Genomic DNA, 21,510 nt, shown 5'->3' with positions numbered 1-21,510 from the left:
AGGAAAAGCTGAAATATGTCATATGAAGTCAAAGCTTTAAATTGCTGGTAATATTTAGTTGGGTTTTTAGTTATCACTGCAAAGTGGTTTGGTGGAACAGAAAACATATTTAAAGCATTTTCCTGTTTGAGAAAGCAGAATTATTTGTAAATGGGCAAAAAGTTTCATTTTAGCTGCTAATTCAAGCTAAAATCTTAACCCATAGCTGTAAAGTTTGCAAGAGAAGAAAAACTAGCTTGTATTTGCTGCAAGCAGAAGGTTTTTCTCATCCCCACTTCCTGAAGTGTAATTAGGTTTTGAACACATCAGATAACGCTTACAAAGGAAAAAGGGGGAAGTTTTATAGCATTTCACTTACACTTCTTGGGAGGAATGCTTTAAAGCCTTAGTAAAACCTTTGTAATTTTGGGGCACTGTAAAGGCCCTTGAGTCGCAAAACTTCAACCAAACAAGAAGAAAGGTCAAAGGACAGTTTTACCAGTGGCACATGTACATTTGCTGGGGGAGGACACTTGGGTTTATGTGACTAAATCCAAAACGGATAAAGAAGGCAAAGGTCAGTGGGTAAGAGTGGTTACCTCAAAGAGTTTGGAATGGGACTTGACTAAAGTGCTACTAGAGTACCGCAAGTATAGGGGTAGGTAAGATGGTCCATTCTTTTGTCATCAACAAGGTGAACCTCTGACACAGTATCAGGTGAGAGCAGTTTTAAAGGATCAATCAAGTTGAGTGGCCTAGACTCAGATAAATATACATTACATTCCTTTCGAATAGGTGCAGCCTCATTTGCACATGCAATGGGAGCTTCACAGACCGACATTATGAAGATGGGCAGGTGGCAGTCCATTGCTTACAAAGGCTATGTAAGGTGTAAATGGCTTTAACTCTTGTCCTTTATATTTCAGCTCTCACATCTTTGGATCAGGAATACATCTGGGTAGTGGGTCATTCTTTCATTCAGAGACTCCATCGCTTTGTCCAGGCAGGTGGAGTGTCTCCTTCCAAGGAGGAAAATTAGCTTCTTGCAAAGCAATTTGGTTTGGGGTATCAGGAATGCAGTGGCACCATCTCAGGGCAGTACTACAGCAAGCTGCAAGAAGCAATAAATCTCCTACTGCCATTTTATTGCACCTAGGGGGTAATGATATTTGTCAGCATCCAATAAAAGAGCTAATTGGTTTGATGGTACAAGAGGTATATTGCATGCATGAATGCTGGCCACAAGCTATTATCTGCTGGTCAGAAGTGGTACAGAGAAAGAAATGGAGGGGGGCTAGGTCCATTAAAGCTGTGGAGAGAATGAGAAGGAGAATTAATAATTCTATGGATAAGGTGCTAAGGGACATTAACAGGTTGTACATTCCTCACCCTGGCATTCAGGTCTGGTGGCCAGACAGGTATGATGAAGATGGGGTTCATTTATCTGAAGAAGGTTTGGGGATGTTTTTATAAGGAATTGCAAGCTGGTTTAGCTTTGAAGGGCATTCACTTAGGATAGGTTGAGATGTGCTGGCGGAAGGCAGGAATATTCCTCCCTTCTGTGGCAGAAGACAGGAAAGGGGTCAAAAGACTCTTCAGCTGGACCTTCCACAGTCCAGACAGCTCCAAGGGATTGTTGCCAGGGGACTTACCAGCCTGCCAACGGCTCCTTGGCAGATTGTAAGGCGGCCCAGAGGAATTGTGATAAATTGTGAAATGAAAAAGCTGTTATGATGTGGGTATAATGAATCAGAAGGGCTGGATATCTTTGTGCTGTCTGTTGTCCTGTAGGTTTAGGGGAATGCTATGAAAGAAATAAAATGGCCTCCCTGACATTCCTGCCTTGCGCACATCTCATAATAATTGGCTTCTATTTGAGTAAATGGCAATAAAACACATGGCTGCGGCCATTTAATCCATCTGAGGTCTATGTGTTTTTTATTGAATATGCAGCTTGTGGCAACCTTGATTTGTAAAACATGCAACTTTGATACATTTATTGTCAACGGTGTCAAGGAATGATAATGTTCTGAGCCAGTTTTTGGATGTGGCTCAAAGGTTGATATGGATCATTAAATGAACTATGAACACCATTTGATATGGAGCATTAAATTAATAGAGCACTATGTTAAATGTTTTCTAAAACTGTTGGCATCTAATGCTGTTGGCATCAGTGGCAAGGTAAGATATCGGTTCACTAAACTTTATTAAAAGCAGGTAGAGCTGTACCAATCTCAGACAACAATGGCTGGCAAGCCAATTGCAGCAAGCTGTCATTTGTCTGAGGCAGGTCAGCTCAGACTCAGGTTTCAGTGGGGGAGGATGGAGAACAGGTAGGGTCAGGATAGGTAGGAGGGCTGAGATGGGCTGGGCTGTCCAGGGGAAGGATTGAAAAAGCTGGGAACAAAGGAAATTATTCTTTTCAACCTCTACCTTGGCAGCTTGTCCCACCCTATCCACCCCCTCATAAAAGCAGGGGTGTATTTGTCAGTTAGTTTAGGATCAGGTAAGGTACTTAAGGAACAAAGTGTCCTACAAAGGTGATGGCACTAGAGGTTGTGAAGGAATTTCTTGTTTTTGCCCAATGGGTTTTTCAGGTTTTTGCCTTCTCCTCCGGGTAAGATAGACAGGTTAGACTAGATTGTCGCAGTCATGTAAGCAGAAGACAGGAAAGGTAAGGGAGACCAAGGTAGGTGGGGGAGGGGAGGTCACAGGACTCCTCAGCTGGACCTTCCACAGGCCAGACAGCTCCAAGGGATTGTTGCCAGGGGACTTACCAGCCCGGCAACGACTCCTTGGCAGATTGTAAGGCGGCCCAGAGGAATTGTGATGAATTGTGAAATGAAAAAGCTGTTATGATGTAGGTATGTTGAATCAAAAGGGCTGGATATCTTTGTGCTGTCTGTTGTCCTGTAGGTTGAGGGGAATGCTATGAAGGAAATAAAATGGCCTCCCTTGCACACATCTCATAACAATTGGCTTCTATTTGAGTAAATGGCAATAAACACATGGCTGCGGCTATTTAATCCATCTGAGGTCTCTGTGATTTTTATTGAATATGCAATTTGTGGCAACCCTGATTTGTAAAGCATGCAACCTCGATACATTTATTGTCAATGGTGCCAGGGAATGATAATGTTCTGAGCCAGTTTTTGGATATGGCTCAAAGGTTGATATGATCATTAAATGAACTATGAGCACTATTTGATATGGAGCATTAAATGAATTGAACACTATGTTAAATGTTTTCTAAAAGATCATTCTGTTGGCATCAATGGCAAGGTAAGATATTGGTTCACTAAACTTTATTAAAAGCAGTAGAGCTGTACCAGTCTCAGACAAATAAAACAACAGGCTCAGAATATAGCTGAGCAACTTTTTGCTTGCACTTCTGCTGCATGGATGATGTAGGTGGGATTCTGCAGTTATGGGACTCTGCAGTATCAGTCAAAAAAGGCATGTACCACGGCTACATATTCTTTATGTATCACAATAAGATGATACACACAATGGTCACATCAGCTCTTTTCAACCACACCTTCATGAGAACAAGCTACAGAGGTTGAATGATATTGGAACTATGACAGTGCAGCCTAGCCTAAAATGGAATACTGGGCAATCATGGCAGATGTGCACTATAGCGGAGATCTAGACAAGTAAACAGAAATATGCTTAGAGAGAAATAGACCAATGGGAAGCAATGTGCTTGTCTGTCTGAGCCATAAGAATGCAAAGTGAGTCAGTTGGTAAATACTCAATCAACATAATAAACACTAAAATGTATAATACTGCTACACCTCTATCCATGTTGGGTGTTATCATTAAATGTCTAGTAGCCATATGCCAAGACAAAGATCAGCAGGCACAATGTAATAACTACAAAATGAAGCCATATTATTTTTATAATGTATTCTCTGCTTTCAGGGGGTAAATGTAACATGCCCACTTCTGGTTTATGCATATGAAATATGGCATACACAGCCTTGCTCCTGTGTTGGTGTCAGTGTGCCACAGGATGCAGTGGTGGCAAAGCCATAACTAAAGTTCCACTGGGCCTCTGAAACATAGCTTAAACTAGGTAATAGCCCCACTACAGATGGTGGCCACATGCACATAAAGATGGGGCATCTGCAGCAGAGTCCAGCTCAAGAAAGAATCTGTGTATGACTAAATGCATACTGGAGTGTACAGGACCTGGGCCTCATAGTAACCTGACTAATGAAATAGTAATCCACAGCTTTTAGTTTTCACAGATGAAAATTATGGTAATGTGACCCCTTTGATCTTCTTACTATCCTGGTGAAGAACCCCTGAGGCATTATTGTAACTAAAATATTAGGCCACTATATGAGAAGAATATTTGGTCACTGCATGACAAGATTAACTATTCTATTCTTTGTTTGGTGCACTTTTGTAGCCACTGGTTATCTGTTATGTAATTTATCATTAATGACTGTATTTGCTATTATTGGCTTCCTGTTATCATTATAATTGGCCTGGTTAGTAATAATTCCAATTGGAGAAGCATTTTTTTAGTATAAGGTTTTGCAGGAGAGGAATGACAGAATGACACACTTTCAAAGAGCACTGAGTTTTACATTCTAACTAATTCAGTTTATGAATAAATGTTAACTGTTTATTTATTTATTATATTAAAATAAATTGTTATCTAATGATGTCTGGATCTTAAAGAAAAACCTTTGCATTCACGTACACAGATATATGAAGTGCATTTGTGTGTGTGTGTATGCATTTTCCTATACCCATTGCTACATATACAGTGGTTCTATGATGAAAGAACAGTGCATGATGTTGACACTATGGCTAAGCGTGTGAACATTCTCTAATATTCCCCAAATGTACCTATATATGTAGGCATAATGAGCATTTCTATCACTGTAAGAAAACTACCCCAAATAAACCTTTGTATGCATCATGTATTACAGCACAGGGTGCCATCCCCATATGTTCTTCTGTAATGCACATAACTAACATTAAATACAGGCATTTCCAAATATACCTGTATGTGCATAATACACTTTGACTCTATAGTTGAGCACACCATGGAGTCTTCCTCATACCACCTTTGTGCTGTAAAAGGAGCACTACCCTCTCCTTCTCCAACCATGCTGTCTTACCTTGAGGAATCTCTGAGAAAAATGTCAGACAATTCTTGCCAAAAAAAGAACACTTTTGCATGCCCAATTTTCAACGCAATGATGGGCATCTACAGGTACCTCATTTCCACAGTGAATGTCAAACACAAAAGAAATATATATGGGTAATATTATGGCTCCAATGGCACTTTAAGGAGTGAAACTTGGCAGTCCAGCATCCCTCTTTATGCTGCTGAGAATACATGCTCTACAGTGACTGCATCCACAGATGATTAACTATGGCATGACTGCTTCCTCTAAAGTCTTAGGCTAACTGTATGTGCATGGAACTGCCCACAAGGGTTCAGGTACGTGCATGACATTGTGTTCATCACACAAATTGTACAATTTATAAACAATAATGAACTGACCTCGAATTAGCATAATCCACATGCCCAGAAGGATGAATCAACACAATATATGTGTGGCAAGAAGAAAAGCACCTCATTGCACAAAGGAAGAAAACTGTGATGCAAGCATTTGATTCTTGCTAAAGGTGATTTTTGACGAGAGTTTTTTTTCTAAGATATATGCTTATATAAAATAAGGTAAGATAAGTTCTACTTTTCCAAATCCCTGCCATTGTACAACAGCTGTTTTTGACTGCTCTTTACCCTACTGCCAAATACAGGATGTGAGTCTGTCAGTATTATTAAATGCGTTGGCCAAAGTGTCTTCAGGAGGAGATTCTAAGTGCACTGGATGTAGTAGCCAGCGGGACTTTTAAGCTAGATGAGATCATATTGACTATTCGGAAGGCTTTTAGTGCTGTGTGCCTTGCACGTATGTCAATAGCCAAAGTCAGAGATTCTAAGTGCACTGGATGTAGTAGCCAGCGGGACTTTTAAGCTTGATGAGATCATATTGACTATTCAGAAGACTTTTAGTGCTGTGTGCCTTGTACGTATGTCAATAGCCAAAGTCAGAGATTCTAAGTGCACTGGATATAGTAGCCAGTGGGACTTTTAAGCTAGATGAGATCATATTGACTATTCAGAAGGCTTTTAGTGCTGTGCGCCTTGCACGTATGTCAATAGCCAAAGTCGGAGATTCTGAGTGCACTGGATGTAGTAGCCAGCGGGACTTTTAAGCTAGATGAGATCATATTGACTATTCAGAAGGCTTTTAGTGCTGTGCGCCTTGCACGTATGTCAATAGCCAAAGTTCTTGTAACCGTGACACTTGTAATGGTCATGTGTAATTCGTTTGTGGGCAATATGTGCTCAGTATACCTACTTGCCTAACATTTACTTAAATATTGTGGATACAGACATCTAACTCTCAGGCACAAATATAGCATACTATATGGCAAGAATTTGTAAGGCCAATGCAGGAACAAGGCTGTTAATTCTAATGTTTTCTGGACAAACAGAGCAATGCCTGAAAAACAGAGCACAAAGAAAATAATGTTGCATCTGCTGTGTAATCCACATCCACAGTAGAAGCAATTTCTCAGATGGTAAAAATGATGTGGTCCTCCATCTCCATGGCTGTCACATCTTTGATGTGCATGCATCTGACCGACCCTACAGTGCCAGCAATGTGAGTGCATTATGTGGTCAGGACTGTGGTTATGAACCGGTCCACCACTGGGCCACAGATTTGATCCATGTAGTCACCCACAGAGAAGAAGATGTGGCATGGGAACAGAACCAACAGGAGGCAGACCATTGACTAAGCCACCTATTATGGAGATGGAGGAGTTTTTGGCCTCTGTTAAAGGCAGTATAACCTCCACAGAGACCAACATTATGGTGCTGGATGTTTTGGTGAAGCTGAACAGCCCTGAGAGTTTCCACTGTGAATGCCACAGGTATGCAGTCCTATTTCATTGTATCAATAGCTGCAAGTTCCCTCTATCTCTTAGTCACTACAGACTTCAGTACATTTTCCTAAGTCACAGTATACAGGGTACATCAGGGATCCAACAGGCATGACCACCTACATAAGGTATAGCTTGGGATATCAGTTTCTATCATGTTAATGGTTGTAAAGATATCAATTGCATGAGTAGTTGTGGTGCCAGGTCATACTTGCACTGGATATTGTTTGCATTGGTGTATTCACAGGTGAATCATTATCCGGTAACAGCACTGTGAAACTACCGCTGTCTGATGTTGAAGGATCTTTAGCCTCTGATAATGATGTCATAGATGAGCTGACACAGTCAGGTGGTGCAGTGTGTGTCTTGGATACAGAGAGTGTGACCCAACAAATCCCCTGCAAAGGCAATGGACACTGTCTGTTTTCCTGTGGATTCCTGGGCTACACAAACATCTTACAGAGAACAGGTTTTTCAGGACACCATTTATGGGGAAGTGCTCTCCTTCTGGCAGATGTCCGAGTCTACAGCTACCACTCATGGGTATGGAGATCAACACAGAGCGATTGATAATGGTGCTTATAGGTAACATGGCTACCACCCTCTCCCCGAGGTTGTATTGTCAGTGGCTGCAACCCAACATATATGTGTAGGACCATCATGGCGAGACAGGCTAGTACCACCACAGCCATGGCAGAGATAGCGAGGATGATCCAGGGTCTGTATGCTGTCCTATGGACTGAATGACTTGAATGTGTGAATCCATGGATAGGCTGAATCACACACTGGCCCACACCATGCTTTCTCAGGTTCATCTGTCAGGGGCAAGGGCCATCCTCACATTTGGTCATCTGCCCCATCTGCAGATGTGAGCTATCACGGTCATGGACATGTGAAAACCCGCAAGCACTTCCACAGCAACATCTATTGTAGAGGTGTCATCTCTAGGAGATTTCATCCTTGTGGTTATGGCTATTGTCATCCTGGCACATCTCCTAGCAGACATCAGTCAAGCTCATAATAGTATACCATACCTCTTAACCTCTTAGAGCAAGAAATCTGGACAAAGCCTCTCATAATGGGGGGACAAAGGCCCAAAACTAGGGACACATTTTAAATATTGCTCTTATAAACTTAGAAAGTTGCTAGAATAACAGGATTTGTGTTAGAATGCATTTCCTGAAGGATATGAAGTCTGAAACTCAAATGCATGTCATTATCTAGTGATTTCCACTCCAAAATTCTGGAAAAATGTATACACAATCAAGTCTTACACTACCTTCTGCAAGAAAATCTACTTACACCTATCCAACATGGCTTTCATCCCATGCATAGTACTACAACAGCTCTCCTGCCTTTCCTAAACTCTGTATCTCTAGCTAGAGACAGTAACAAACTTATTTCCTGTCTCTTCATTGACCTCTCTAAAGCCTTTGATACAGTCTCTCATAAACTTCTTCTTCTTAAACTAGCAAACTTACACTTCTCTCCAGCCACCATATCTTGGTTTAACAGCTATCTCTCTGATAGACTCCAATCAGTCAAATGGCACTCAGCTTTCTCCCCTCTTCTTCCTGTTAAAACGGGTGTTCCACAAGGCTCCATCCTTGGGCCCCTTCTTTTTAACATCTTTACCAACCTTCTCTACTCTTCCTGTCCTGGATCCTCACTGATACAATATGCAGATGATTCTACACTTATCACTATTGCCGAATCACCAGCTCAACTAAAATCAGACACACAGTCCTCTTTTAACTCTGTAGAAAACTGGCTATTTGAAAACCAACTTATCCTTAATCCAAAGAAAACCAAATTACTACTCTTTCTCCCTAAAAACCTTAACCACATAAAGTCTTCCTTCTCCATACTGTTACAAAATAATACTCAAATACAGGTGGACACCAGTGCAAAACTCTTAGGTGTTACTATTGATGATAGACTAACCTTTGACTTACATGTCAATAATTGTATCCAAAAAAACACACCTCAAGCTAGGTCTCCTCTATAGAAACAAATATCTTACCAAATCAGCAAAACTAACCCTTTCAAATGCCTACCTCTTACCCACTTTACTTTATAGCTCCCAAATTCTCACCAGCCTCAACACTGGACTAGTAAACAAGTTAGAAACAACTTATAATAAGATTGCCAAATTTGCTGCCCAAAATTCTTACAAATCCCATCACTGTCTCTCACTAAAAGAGCTAAATTGGCTAGAATTACCTAACCTGGTTCAGTATAATCAGTTTCAGATTATTCATTCCATTCTCTACAAATCCTCTTTCTGTCCAACTATCTCATCTCTAATCTCTCATTACCTTCCCACTAGATTACTCCGCAGTTCTGAACAAGTCCTACTAAAAATCTACAAACCAAGGACCAAAATGGGTCACCTAGTCTATAGCTTTAACACTTCCAAGGCCTAGAATAGCCTACCACTAGATATAAGATCCCTTGAACAAGCCAATCAATTCAAAACCACTACAAAGATACCTTCATGAAAAATGGACTTGCCAATGTAATTATCCCAGTAAACACTCCCCTATAACCTTCTACTTCTGTTCTCTCTTCTTTCCCTTCAATAAACAAACCTACTACTTTATCTTCTCCTCTTGGTATATCATTGTACAAACATAACTAGTAAAATATTTCAGCTATGTAACTTTTGCACTATTATGTATATAATGTGTAATTATGAATGTATCCCTCTGAATGTATTTATATGTATTTCACTTGCCACAGTTTAATGTATGACACTGTAATTGCAATAATCTGTGGTACTGATGAATGGAATGCGTGGCACTGTAATGCAGTAATCGGTGGTACTGATGAATATATTTCTATATGTACTTAATATGTAAAATTTCTATTTTTTGTTGGAGCTTTTCTCCTTGGTCCTCCACTGAAAATGGGCATTTGTAGCCCAGTCGGACAAACCCGGTCAACAAATATAACATAAATAAATAAATAAATAAGCAAACAAATAAATACATTTTAATCCTTAAATCATTCTGGCGTTTTGTAAAAAAAAAAAAAAACAGTTTTTATGAGGAACAGACCAAAAATATAAAGTAAAAATGTGAACATTCTGCGAAAATGTGTACAGTTGAGAGGTATGTAGCATACCAGCATCTAGCCAAGGTTATGGCACTGTCAGTGCAACTCCTGGCAAAAATAGCTCTTGTGGGCTAGGACATGCACTGGATATCAAACTCTATGTCATGCATACTCTAGGCTTATTCAGCAGGCCTACCCACAGTGATGTACTAACTGCTGAGGCTGTGTTCCTGCAGACGCACACATACTAACACAGCCCTCAGCACAAAGCATACATGGATCCCAGCCCTTCTTGACTTTAACCCCTCCCCCAGTACCAGTTCTGACACTTCCCTTAAAAGCACTTTTTCTTTTATATATCTTATCACTCACACTCACACATTTCCCTATGAAAGACATGCCGTCCTGTACTCCCTTCTCCATCTGTGCATATGATAACTGTCCTACACTTTGTATATTTTTACTTAGGTTTTCTGTGTCTCATGCACAGCATGGGCAGCTTGAACACAGCTAAGCACAGCCTAGTGTTGTTTTTGCATGCATCATTATTACTTTAGTGTAATTGCTTAACTCTTGTACAGTTATGTTGTAAAACAATGTGTAATCTGCCAGAAGTGTAGCTGGTTCGGATAGCACCCTGGGCCAGTGCTATGAACCAGCACCCCACCACCTCAGCTCTCCAAGTGAAGTGCAAAGAAAAAAGCACTTCTCTGTAAAAAGCTGTTCTACACACCACCCCCTTGCCATCAAAAAAGAAAAGAAAAGTGGGCATTCCTTCTCTAGCATACCAACTATGTAGCCAGATGCATAATACACTCCACCTCCCTCCAGCCCCAGCCATTCAGGTTCCATTTCTGTGCCCTGGCATCAACCTTCCTTTAACAAATTTTATAAACTATGAAAAACATTTCTTCTTTGAAACTGTAGCAAACTGTTTGCTACAAATGTAGAAAACAGTTGCTACAGTGTATACCGTATGTGCATGGAGTACTGCAGTGCTCATGTTTTAGTTAAAAAGATATATATATATATTTGGTTTTAAACTTTAACAAAGTGCAGGCTACAAATGCAGTAAACAGATGCTACAGTTTATACCCTGCCTGTACAGAGTGGTACAGCACTCAGTTTTAAGAAAAAATATATATATTACTTTTAAACTATAGAAAATGATTTCTACAATGTAGCAAGCAGTTGCTATAGTTTAGAGTACACATGGAGCACTACAGCACTCAGATTGACCACAAATTCAATACTGGCTTTCAAAAGCTGGTATTACATTAAAGAGTAATAAGGATCAGCAGATCATGCCCCCCCAACACTTTGTGTCTGGGGCTGTTGCCCCTCACACCCCTCCCTAGCAATGCCACTACAATCTGCTGCCACTTTGATAATGCTATGGCATACTGTTCCTGTTTCTGTCAGGAATTATCAACCCCTGTTGCTAGCTTCTCCTCTGACTTCCCATCTGTCTTAGTTTCCACTGCCTGTTGTGCTGGCAACTGCTGGCATTGCAAGAACTCAGTCTGCTCTAAGTACTTCCTAAGTATAATATTGTCTAACATTTCACACACAGTCAGTATTTTAGCACGTGTGGCAAGGTCAAACTGCAGAGCACCACTGGATGAATCCAGACAGTAAAAGAATACCTTCAACTGCACAGAATAATGCACTGTTTAATGTGTCTGGTTTGCAATAGTGCAAAGTTGTATTCCTGGTCTGTTTGATTGTGTGAATATCTGATGGGTGTCATAAGACAGGGCTCCAAGGCATATCCTGCATCATCAACAACATGCCTCTGTGGGAAGTCACTCCTCAAAAAATGTTGGTAAAGGTCTCATGTGTTGCATAAGTACAAGTCAGGAAAACTGCCTGGGATGCCTGCACATACATAGCAGATAATATCCTGTGCAATATAGACTACCTGACATTTGATGGAGGGATGCCATTTGTGGTTCATGTACCTCCTTCTCAGTTCACCAGGTGAGGCCTTTATTCAATGTGAGTGCACTCTATGGCCCTCCGTGCATCAGGGAATAGGTTATATCATAGAACTCCCTCATAGGGTTGGCTCTCTCCTCTAGAGTACATGGAAACCATATATGCTGCACCCCCCACACACATACTGGACACAGCATAAAGAAATTGACAGAGTACTTACTGTCCATGTAGATGCCTGAGATACCCCAGCTGTGTCTCCAGTAGGTTGTTGAAAGGTCCCAGAAGTTAATATACATAAAGTCACTCATATTTTGTATCTACTAGGATAGGGACTCCATGACTGCCTTAGGCCTCCAGATGAGGCCAACACATTTCCACACTTTGCTGAATAGTGTTGTGTCAATATGATACCAGTCCATAATGCTGCTGTCAAGGAGGTCATGAGATGGTAAGTGTAGTCAGATAATCTGAGGTCTCCAGCGTTGACATCACATAGCACTGGGCATAACGGTGGCAAAGAGAACCTACTGCAAATACACCAAAGCAACTAAAAGTACACTTGCCACTACTTACCTCACCCCCTCACTACTTTATGGCATTCCCATCGATACTAACCTCCAGGCATCACAAAAATCAAAACTTGAACAATTCTACAATAAAGTGGTAAAATTTGCAGAAAGTACCCCTTCAGAACCCACCACTGCTTAGCACTAAAAATCCCAAACTAGTTTGATCTATCCCATCAACTAACATATACACAGCTTCTTACTATAATTAATAATTATAAAATTATCCAACATCCATCTCATTGGTCAAGCACTAAATACCATTCTAGACAACTAAGTTCCTAATTGGTCATTACAATCCAATGGCTAAAAACTCCTTTCTGTTCAGAAACCTATAAAATCTGCTGGTCATGGCTTGTACACATACCATGTTGCTAAGGCCTGGAACTCTTTACCTGTACCCATCAGGTCAATACCTGCCCTCATGTCCTATAAAACCATTCTGAAAGACTTCCTAGCCAAATCAGTTTGTTCTTGCTCAACTCCAGGCTAAACTATATCTGTAAATATGAACAAATACCTCTGTATACCTTATATCTCCTTTGTCTTCCTTCTTCACTCACTTCCTTAATTCAGTTTCTCTCCCCTGGCTCTCTTCCTAAATATGCCATAACCCTATTTCTCTCTCTCTCTCTCTCTCTCTGTATCACAATTCCTGTTTGTCTAGTACAAAGTTACCTTTAATTTGCCTACAAACTGGCAACATTTTCTCTAAATATTAATTTATTATCATACAAGTTGTATCTACTCTCTCAATGTTTTCACATTTATTTCTAACTTAGTATAATTATCTTGACTACAGATGGTTTTGTATTATTTTTGAAGATTGCAAAAGTATTTTTTGCTTTTGTAATTCTCTGGAGCTTTTCTCCATGGGCCTTTGCTGAAAATGGCCTGACTTTCCTGGTAATGAAATGTCAGTAAATAAATAAATAATAATGAAACATGACCTATCAAGACTACTGAAGTCAATTTTCAACTATAGCCTCCAGTCAGCCCTCATGCTGCACAAATGAAGAACTGCAACAGTCATTCCTCTGCACAAGGGCAGCCCATCTATAGTTCCCAGAAATTACAGACCCATAAGTCTGACTAGTCTCCTATGCAAAGCCAACGGAAGAATTATGATCAAAATAATAACAAATAATGACATGGGAAACCTTCAGACACTGGATCCAACTCAGTTTGGTTTCATCAAGGGAAGATCATGCCTAATCAACCTAGTAGACTATTCTGAGAAGGTTGTCAAGGCAATGGATGGGGCAAAACTGTGCACACACTGCCTACCTTGATCTGTACAAGGCACTTTACACAGTATCCCACTTAGGTATTGTAAAAAAAACTCAAACAATTAAGCATAAACCCCATTGCTGTATAGCCAACTGGCTATCAGATAGGACCCAAGAAGTTAAATTAGAGGTGTTCACCAGCACTAAAAGATCCATCACTAGCAGAGTCCCTCAGGGTTCTGTGATGGGTGCACTCCTTTTTGGAATCTACTTCTCAGACATCACTGCCAACATTAAGACTCTCTGGCTGACCAAGTTTGCAGATGATTGCAAACCATGAGCAGTCCTAGAATCTCCCCAAGATACTGACATCCTCCAGGAAGGACTAACACAGATAAATAGCTGGTGTCAGAACCATGGTACCATGGTTTAAAACTAAATACCAAGAAATGTATGCTAGTACCATTTGGAAAGCTGGCTGCCCCAGGAAAGTACCTAACTGGCAACAGACCCCTATGAGTAGACACAGTAGTCAGGGACTTGGGGATGAATATAGACAGTAACCTGGCTTTCAACCAACATGTTTCTAAGGCAGTAAGGAAATCATGTTATGTTCCTCAACTTATAAACAAGGTTATGGCATCCAGGTGCAAGAAAGCCATCATTCTGTTGTATACAGCCATCATAAGACCCATCATTGAGTGCAACGCCCCCTTTGGTATATCCTGACCAGGCACATGCAACAAATGGGACATCCACAGAGGTTCCTCACAAAAAGAATGCAGGGTGTAAACAATATGCCTCATAAGGACTGACTCAAAGCCATATCCATATACTCTGTCTCCTACACAGTGTTGAAGGACAATCTATGCCTGTCATACAAGGCATCCTTGGATTCCACTTTGATGGAACTTTTGAATATTCGCAAAACAAACAGCATTAGAACTGTCTGATCCAGAGACTTAAACATTGCCTGTGACATAAATAGGATTTGTTGGAGGGACAGCCACATGTCTCAGAAAAAAAACATTCTCTGGTATTGGTTTCTCATCCTGATGAAGCAGAGCTCTTCTCTAATCATTATAACACAAAGGCAAGAACCAAGAAATGTAAAAACAACAAACAGTGACTGACGCACAAAATATATTTGTAAAAACCTCTTGGTCCTTGGGAAAAGCCTACGGAGGAGTATACACACACAAACACACACCAAAAAAGACACTCCTTAAATATTAATTACATTAACAAACTAATAATCCAATTAAAGTAAACAACTCCAATTACATGCATTGTTTAAACCCCAGGAGCTGAAGTGGCATATTTCAGAATTTAGACAAATTATTTATACTAAAGATCATTTTTAATATTTTTACATTCTTTCCTGACCATATTCAAGTTTAAACTGAACCAGCAGATGGGAAATTGGAAATTCAACCCCTGTTCTGGTATCTATGTCTCTAATGAGCAGAGGCAGCCTATAAATACTTGACAAACCATGCTCTGACTTACATATAACCATTAAAATATGCCCCTAACAATAACCTTTAGGACACCATAAAAAAAGAATTGCTGGATACATCTGGGAAGCTTGGCTAAGCTTGTAAGGGCCATCGTGGTCACACTGACCTAGTATAATTCCTATTAAACTATTGTCACCAGGCTGCTCACACCATCCTGCAACACCAAAAATCTAGAAGTCCTTTACAAACTGAGGGACAAAGCCTGGAAATGTTAGAAACTATTTCACTCAAAAGGCACCCAACAAAATTTCATAACTGTAAGAAACAGCAAAAATGGCCCCTAGGAGACACAAAGTAAACTCCCTTACAGCCACCCAAAAGTATAAATAGAACAAATTCTGAAAATGTTTAATATTACAGGCTGCTCATATTCCAAAGACCCCCTATCTAAAAGAATCCATCAGAACAACATCTGGATATTTTACTGCCAATGTCTTCATTAAAAAATATTACCGCTCTACAAACTGCCAAATCCAGCTGCCCCACCATACATCCATACTAAACAAACTCTATATTTTTAGCCACCTTTCTACTTCAACACCAATTTAAGAAAAGAAATATTAAGGGAACAAAAAAAGTCTCATTTGAGGAACCAAAGGCCTATGCTGCTAATTCATTCACCTGTGCAAAGATTTTATCTGACTACCATTTACACACATCTATAACTTATGCATCACCCAAAATGTCATGCTCAAACAATGGAAAATAGTCAAGGTGACACAGATTCTCAAATCCCAATACACATTCAGTTAGGGACTTTAGACTATCCTATCCTTCCTTCCTTAAGCAAAATTCTAGAGAAACTAATTTACAACCAAGTATCTCACCATCTACACCAATACAGAATCTTCTTTCAATCTCTGTCCAGCTTCCGGTCTAGCAGGCACACAGTGACTGTACTTTATACCCTTACTAAAGACTCATAAACAGAGACAGAGGCCTTGATTCCTGTCCCAGAGACTTCCCATATTCTGGAATAAACTACATATCTATATCAAACAAAGCTCCTCATTAGCACTCTTCAAGAAAAATCTTGATGACTGGATGGGAAATAGGAAATTCACCCCGGGGATCACCTCTGTGGCTCTGCTTGACAGTGGCACAGGAAAATAATTTTCTTGGGTGGCAAAAGCCAGGGTACCTTTTTGGCTGGGCTTGTATAGGCCCTAGGGCTGATAAACTAGTACCTACCTATGAACCTATGACAAGGGCTATCTTTGTTGCCTAGCTAAATAATTTGACAATGTTGACTACCCCCTTCTATTAAAAGCTCTGCTTGAGGACACTACCAGCACACAGGCAGGGCACTGGTGCACTTTCAGGTAAGATTAGGTGTAAAGCCTCACTTACTGCCCTTATAACCAAGGAAGTTCAAGAAGAGTATGTTTTATCTTCAGTGCTATTCTGGAACTCCCTAAACCTCCACTTCTGTTCTGGAACTCCCTAAATCTCCAGTTCTATTCCAGAACTCCCTAAATCACCAGTTCTCTTCTGGAACTCTGTAAAATTCTAGTCATTCTGCATACTGATGATATGGTCATTTACAGACCAGGAACATCTCTAGTACAAATTAAAAACAGGTGAAACAAGACTCTTCTTCCCTCTGCAGCTGCCTACACAACTACAAGCTGAGACTAACTGTCTTTAAAACCAAAGTCATGCTTTTCTGGAACTCCTCAAATATTCCCCAAAGCTCCAACTGACTGGTTTATTTGTCACTGGAGAAACAGTGCATTCATACAAATATCTTTGACTTTGGCTTGACCCTGCTCTAAGTTTCAAGCAGCATATCTAAATTACATAAACAAAAATCAACAAACTACTATTCTGAGTTAAGAAAATCTCTCACTTTTATCACCTTCAGCAAAAGCAGCCATAGGTAACGAAGTTCTGCTCCCACCTACAGTTGCAGCCACTTCTACTTGAAACCTCATCAGTCTGCAAACTACAGTTACCAGCATCTGCAGATTCATTCACCTGTCATCAAATTAGAAAATGACATTGTCTCTTTGTTTGTGTCTTTTGGCTTTTCCCAGTTAGGGGTCGCCACAGCGGAACTCCGGTCCGCTAATGATTGGTAGTTGATTTTTACGTGCCAAGTTACCAGCCCTGACGCACAACCTTCAACGAAGGCACGTCCATTCATGAGTGTCTTCACGCAGAAGATGCTCTAGCTGAGAATTGAACCGGACAGCGTCTTACTGTGAGGCGACAACGCTACTGCAGCACCCATCTCCATATTCTCCCCTTGTCTTCCTTCCTCTACTTTTTTCTTTTTCCCTCACTCTATCCCATCCTCTCACTAATTAAACATGTACCAGGAGAACTTCTTGTCGCTCTGAATCATGCCCTGAGAGAAGGATGTCGAATTGTTCTTCATGTCTACTTCACTCTGTATCTACTTATTTTTTGTTTGTTTTTTCAGTTCCACAGTTCAACAGCATTGTTAGTACACTGTTGTGAGAATTTAGTTGTGGTTTATTTTATTAGCACTGTATAAATCTCTGTCATTGTTATGCACACTTTGACAAAGGATGAACCTGAAGACAGTTCATTGGGATTAGTGTTCTACCCCGGTTTACAAACGAAAAATAAACTATGGAGAAATGAAAAGATTTTTGTGATCCATCTAAAGGGTCTAGATGCTGTCACTTTTAGATGTCGTGGATTGTTTTATTGTAACAGCAGCTCAATTATCAGTTTTCTTGTTTTCAATTTTTTGGAATAGTTTCTAACCTACCAAAGTAACAGCATGCTTCATGAAAGTCAATAAGTAACAAAGCCTAATAACTGGCCAAATTGTGGGGAGGAAAAATGATCAGAATCACATTAAAAACTATTAATATCCAATGGATTTTAAAGCAAATAGTAAAGATTTTTTTTTTTTGTGGCTCTGCTTGTTTTTCCTTCCCCACAGTTTAGTTACCCTGAATAACAAAGAATATTGTTTGTGGTGTATTGTTTATATGGGTCTATATTATTACTTTGATAGCCCTTTATGTTGAACACTTCTTCATCAACATGAAACCATCAAAATTCACTTCTGCGAATCATGGAATTTTTCCCAGGGTAAGGAAATATTTGCCCAACTCTGCAACTTTTCCATTTTCTCCACTGTAGTGTGATCTTGAAGTTGGTATACAGAGTTTCAGGGTGTGTGGAGACAAGGCCTCCCATTTGGGTGGGTTTGTTTTAGTGCAGTGTGTGTCCTGCTGTGGTACAAGGCAATTGTTACATTGATATGGGAAAAGTTCCACGATTCATGGAAGTGAATTTTGATGGTTTTGTGTCAATGGAGAGGTGTTCAGTGTAAAGTTCTTTTGACAGAGTAATACAGACCTGTTTATACAAGGTTTATGATATTGTTATGACATTGGGGTAGAAGAATAATAAACACTTCTAGTAGTCATCAGGGAGAACATCTGCATACAAATATCTGTTCATACTGGGGATGCATTTGACTGAATTTTATTTTAGGCAAGACATTCATAAATACTATAAACAAGAGGTACTAAAAACAGATTCTTGAAGATTGACTATGTGGTGTGTGAGGAAGAGAAGTCATTTTTTTATTTATTTTTTTATTTATCTACTGATTCAAAACCTCTTTGCTTTCAACATCACTCAAATTCCTTCCCAGGAGAAATTACAGCTTTCATTTCTACATGGCTAGAATTTCTAGAAAGTCCCAACCCCAAATCCCTCATCCCTTATGCGAATTGGAATGCATGATACACTGTTCACCAACGCAGGATTAACTCACACTTTGCATGTATTTTCCTTCACACCTATGCTTCCTAGTGTTGGGCATGTTGGCTCTGAGCTCTCTGATAGCAGAATATGTTTGTGTCACAAGTAGGAGGCAGTGTAGTAGCACAGTCCTTCATTCATCCTCCCAAAATAGGCACTCTGGCTTCATATCTTCCCATACAGTTCCATTCTTTGTCACATGCACCTAGCAGTTAAACCTGAACCAGAAGCTACATAGTTAGGACTAAAACCTCTATAGCTCTGGAAACAGGTGTAAATTGTTTACCTATTTTTATTGTAAATGATCTTTTGTTCATACAGTCATGGAAGCTTAGGCTGGAGTTTCAGACAAATCAGTGTTCTTTAGGACCTTAAAGCTGTTTAAGTAGCTGACAGTCATCCTGATGAAGATGCAAGGAATCCTCAAAAACTGGATTTAAGACTGGTCTGTAGTTGCTGATGATGGTCAGTTCTATTTTTGATAGGATGACATGTCGTAGGATAAACATGACTTATAAATATTTTTCTTATCCTTGTTTCAGGATGGACTAAACAATTTATTGTTAGGATTATATTCTGTGGGACTTGGCAAGAGTTCATGTAAGATAAAAACAAGTTGGTCTTTATAAAGCAGCAGTAACTCACTTCCTACCATCTTATTAGGTCTATCATTCTTTATATGGCAACAACCACTGAACAGTTAAAATGAGAGATGGGATACATATGATTATGACTGTACTGTTTAACTATAGTAATATACTGCACACCTGCTGGTCTTTAGCTCCTTCTACGTAACATTCCTTGCTGCTTGTGGTATACTAAAAGGCATTACCATTTTCAGAGAGCAGGCTCAGTTTTGTACTTAGAATTCAGTGCAATTCAGCAATACCACAATATTAAAAGCATTTTAAGCAAAATTACAGAACATACCTGGTTATATGTGAATCCTATGTCTAAAGATGACACACCCAATATTTGTAGAAAAACTTTATAGTCACTTCCATATGCTAGATCTCGAACACTGAAGAGAAAATACAGAATAACCTTATGTCATTAATCATTAATTAGTACTTTATAGCTGCAGACATACAGTTCTGATATGGGTATGGATAAAAGTATTTCTACACAAGGGCTTGTGTGTACACACAATACATACACATACACATGCAAACATACCTGATGTAGAAAATGAAGTAAAGTAGTTATGGAGGTTCCCCTTTTCTTAATATGAAACCATTACTAATCTGCAGCAACAATCATAAATATGCAGTACTTATACTGAATCAAATGAACCCTTGAGTAACTAGAGTTAAAAGTGGATTTTGGGAGTAATATTCAAACATAAAATAAAAATAAAATAAAATGTAGTTTTATGTATTAATGCATTTTCTCACGGTCATACTTGTGAAACTAATTTTGGCTACAAATGAAGATCAAAATGAATGTATATTCTAAATTATCGTACATGATTTGCCCCTGGATTCCAAAATGATGCATATTTGCTGCAAGTCACCTGTTTGAAGGTGCTCTGGCTTTAAAAATGTTGCCAATCAGACCATAGAATCTTAAGCCAAACAAAAGTTTTACATCAACAGAATTTACAAGTCATAGTCAGTCTAATACCCACAACTGTATAGCACCTCCTGCTTGCCCAGAGGGCAAAACAAATCAGTCTCAGGAAGAACTGATGACTGCCAAGCTAATCATTGAGGATTGCCTTAAAGAAGGAGGATGTCATTCTATATTAAATGCAATGTAAAATTATTCCAGAGGTTGCAGGAGCACTGAATAATAAATATGTCTATTCATAGCGTTTTATTTGTTGATACAGAATTACATTTTTAGCTTGAATGTTATTGGAGGTGTGGGAAATCAAGGAGGGCTTGGTCTTTCACAGCAAAGAATGATAGGCATAAATCACCAAGTAGGATTCTATAAGAGGCAAGGTATGGGGACAGACCATAAAGTATGTCTTGTAGCAGAGAAAATTAAGTTGGGTGATCATTTTATTTAGGGAATACTAAGTCTTTCTATCTACATGATATGCTTTGATAGGTAAAGTGTTAGTGCACTGTCTGTGGCATGGCAGGTAGTACACATCTTTGGTGCTGGAAGACAAGAAAATTGTGAGTTCTACTCCCTCTCCAGGTGTTGCTGCAATACTGTACAGCATTGTGGGGGGGGGGATGCTGCAATCATGAGGGTGTCATCTTCTGGGTGTGACATTAAACTGATGTCAGAATTGCTTGAGTTGGTTGTAGATGAGGTGGATGCAAAAGATCCCACAGCACCTATCAAAAAAGACTATGGGAAGTTCCCTGATGCCCTGACTAAATTACCTGTTTGTACAAATACCATCTCAAATCTCTCCTGGAAAGAGGCCAACAGTCTAGTAGAACTAAACTGGTCAACAAAGAATAAATAACATAAAACAAAGTGCATATTGAATGGGGAATTAAATATTGATTGGAAAAGGAGTATAGAAATTTAATA

General features: G+C 39.6%; 1 protein-coding gene across 1 annotated transcript in view; it reads right to left on the bottom strand.

Annotated features, from left to right (window-relative positions):
• The window catches only part of LOC122804411 (putative N-acetylated-alpha-linked acidic dipeptidase), a 2,922,358-nt gene that overhangs the window by 1,081,459 nt on the left and 1,819,389 nt on the right, over positions 1-21,510 (bottom strand). The window contains exon 13 of the mRNA XM_044074242.1: positions 19,948-20,038. Within this exon, the coding sequence (XP_043930177.1) occupies positions 19,948-20,038 (91 nt within the window). The remainder of the gene's footprint in view (positions 1-19,947; positions 20,039-21,510) is intronic.

The sequence above is a fragment of the Protopterus annectens genome, chromosome 6.part0, assembly GCF_019279795.1.
Source record: "Protopterus annectens isolate FY-2018-M chromosome 6.part0, PAN1.0, whole genome shotgun sequence".
Taxonomy (NCBI): Eukaryota; Metazoa; Chordata; order Ceratodontiformes; family Protopteridae; genus Protopterus; species Protopterus annectens.
Note: the sequence above shows the minus strand (reverse complement) of the source record. Positions and strands in the feature narration are given on the sequence as shown.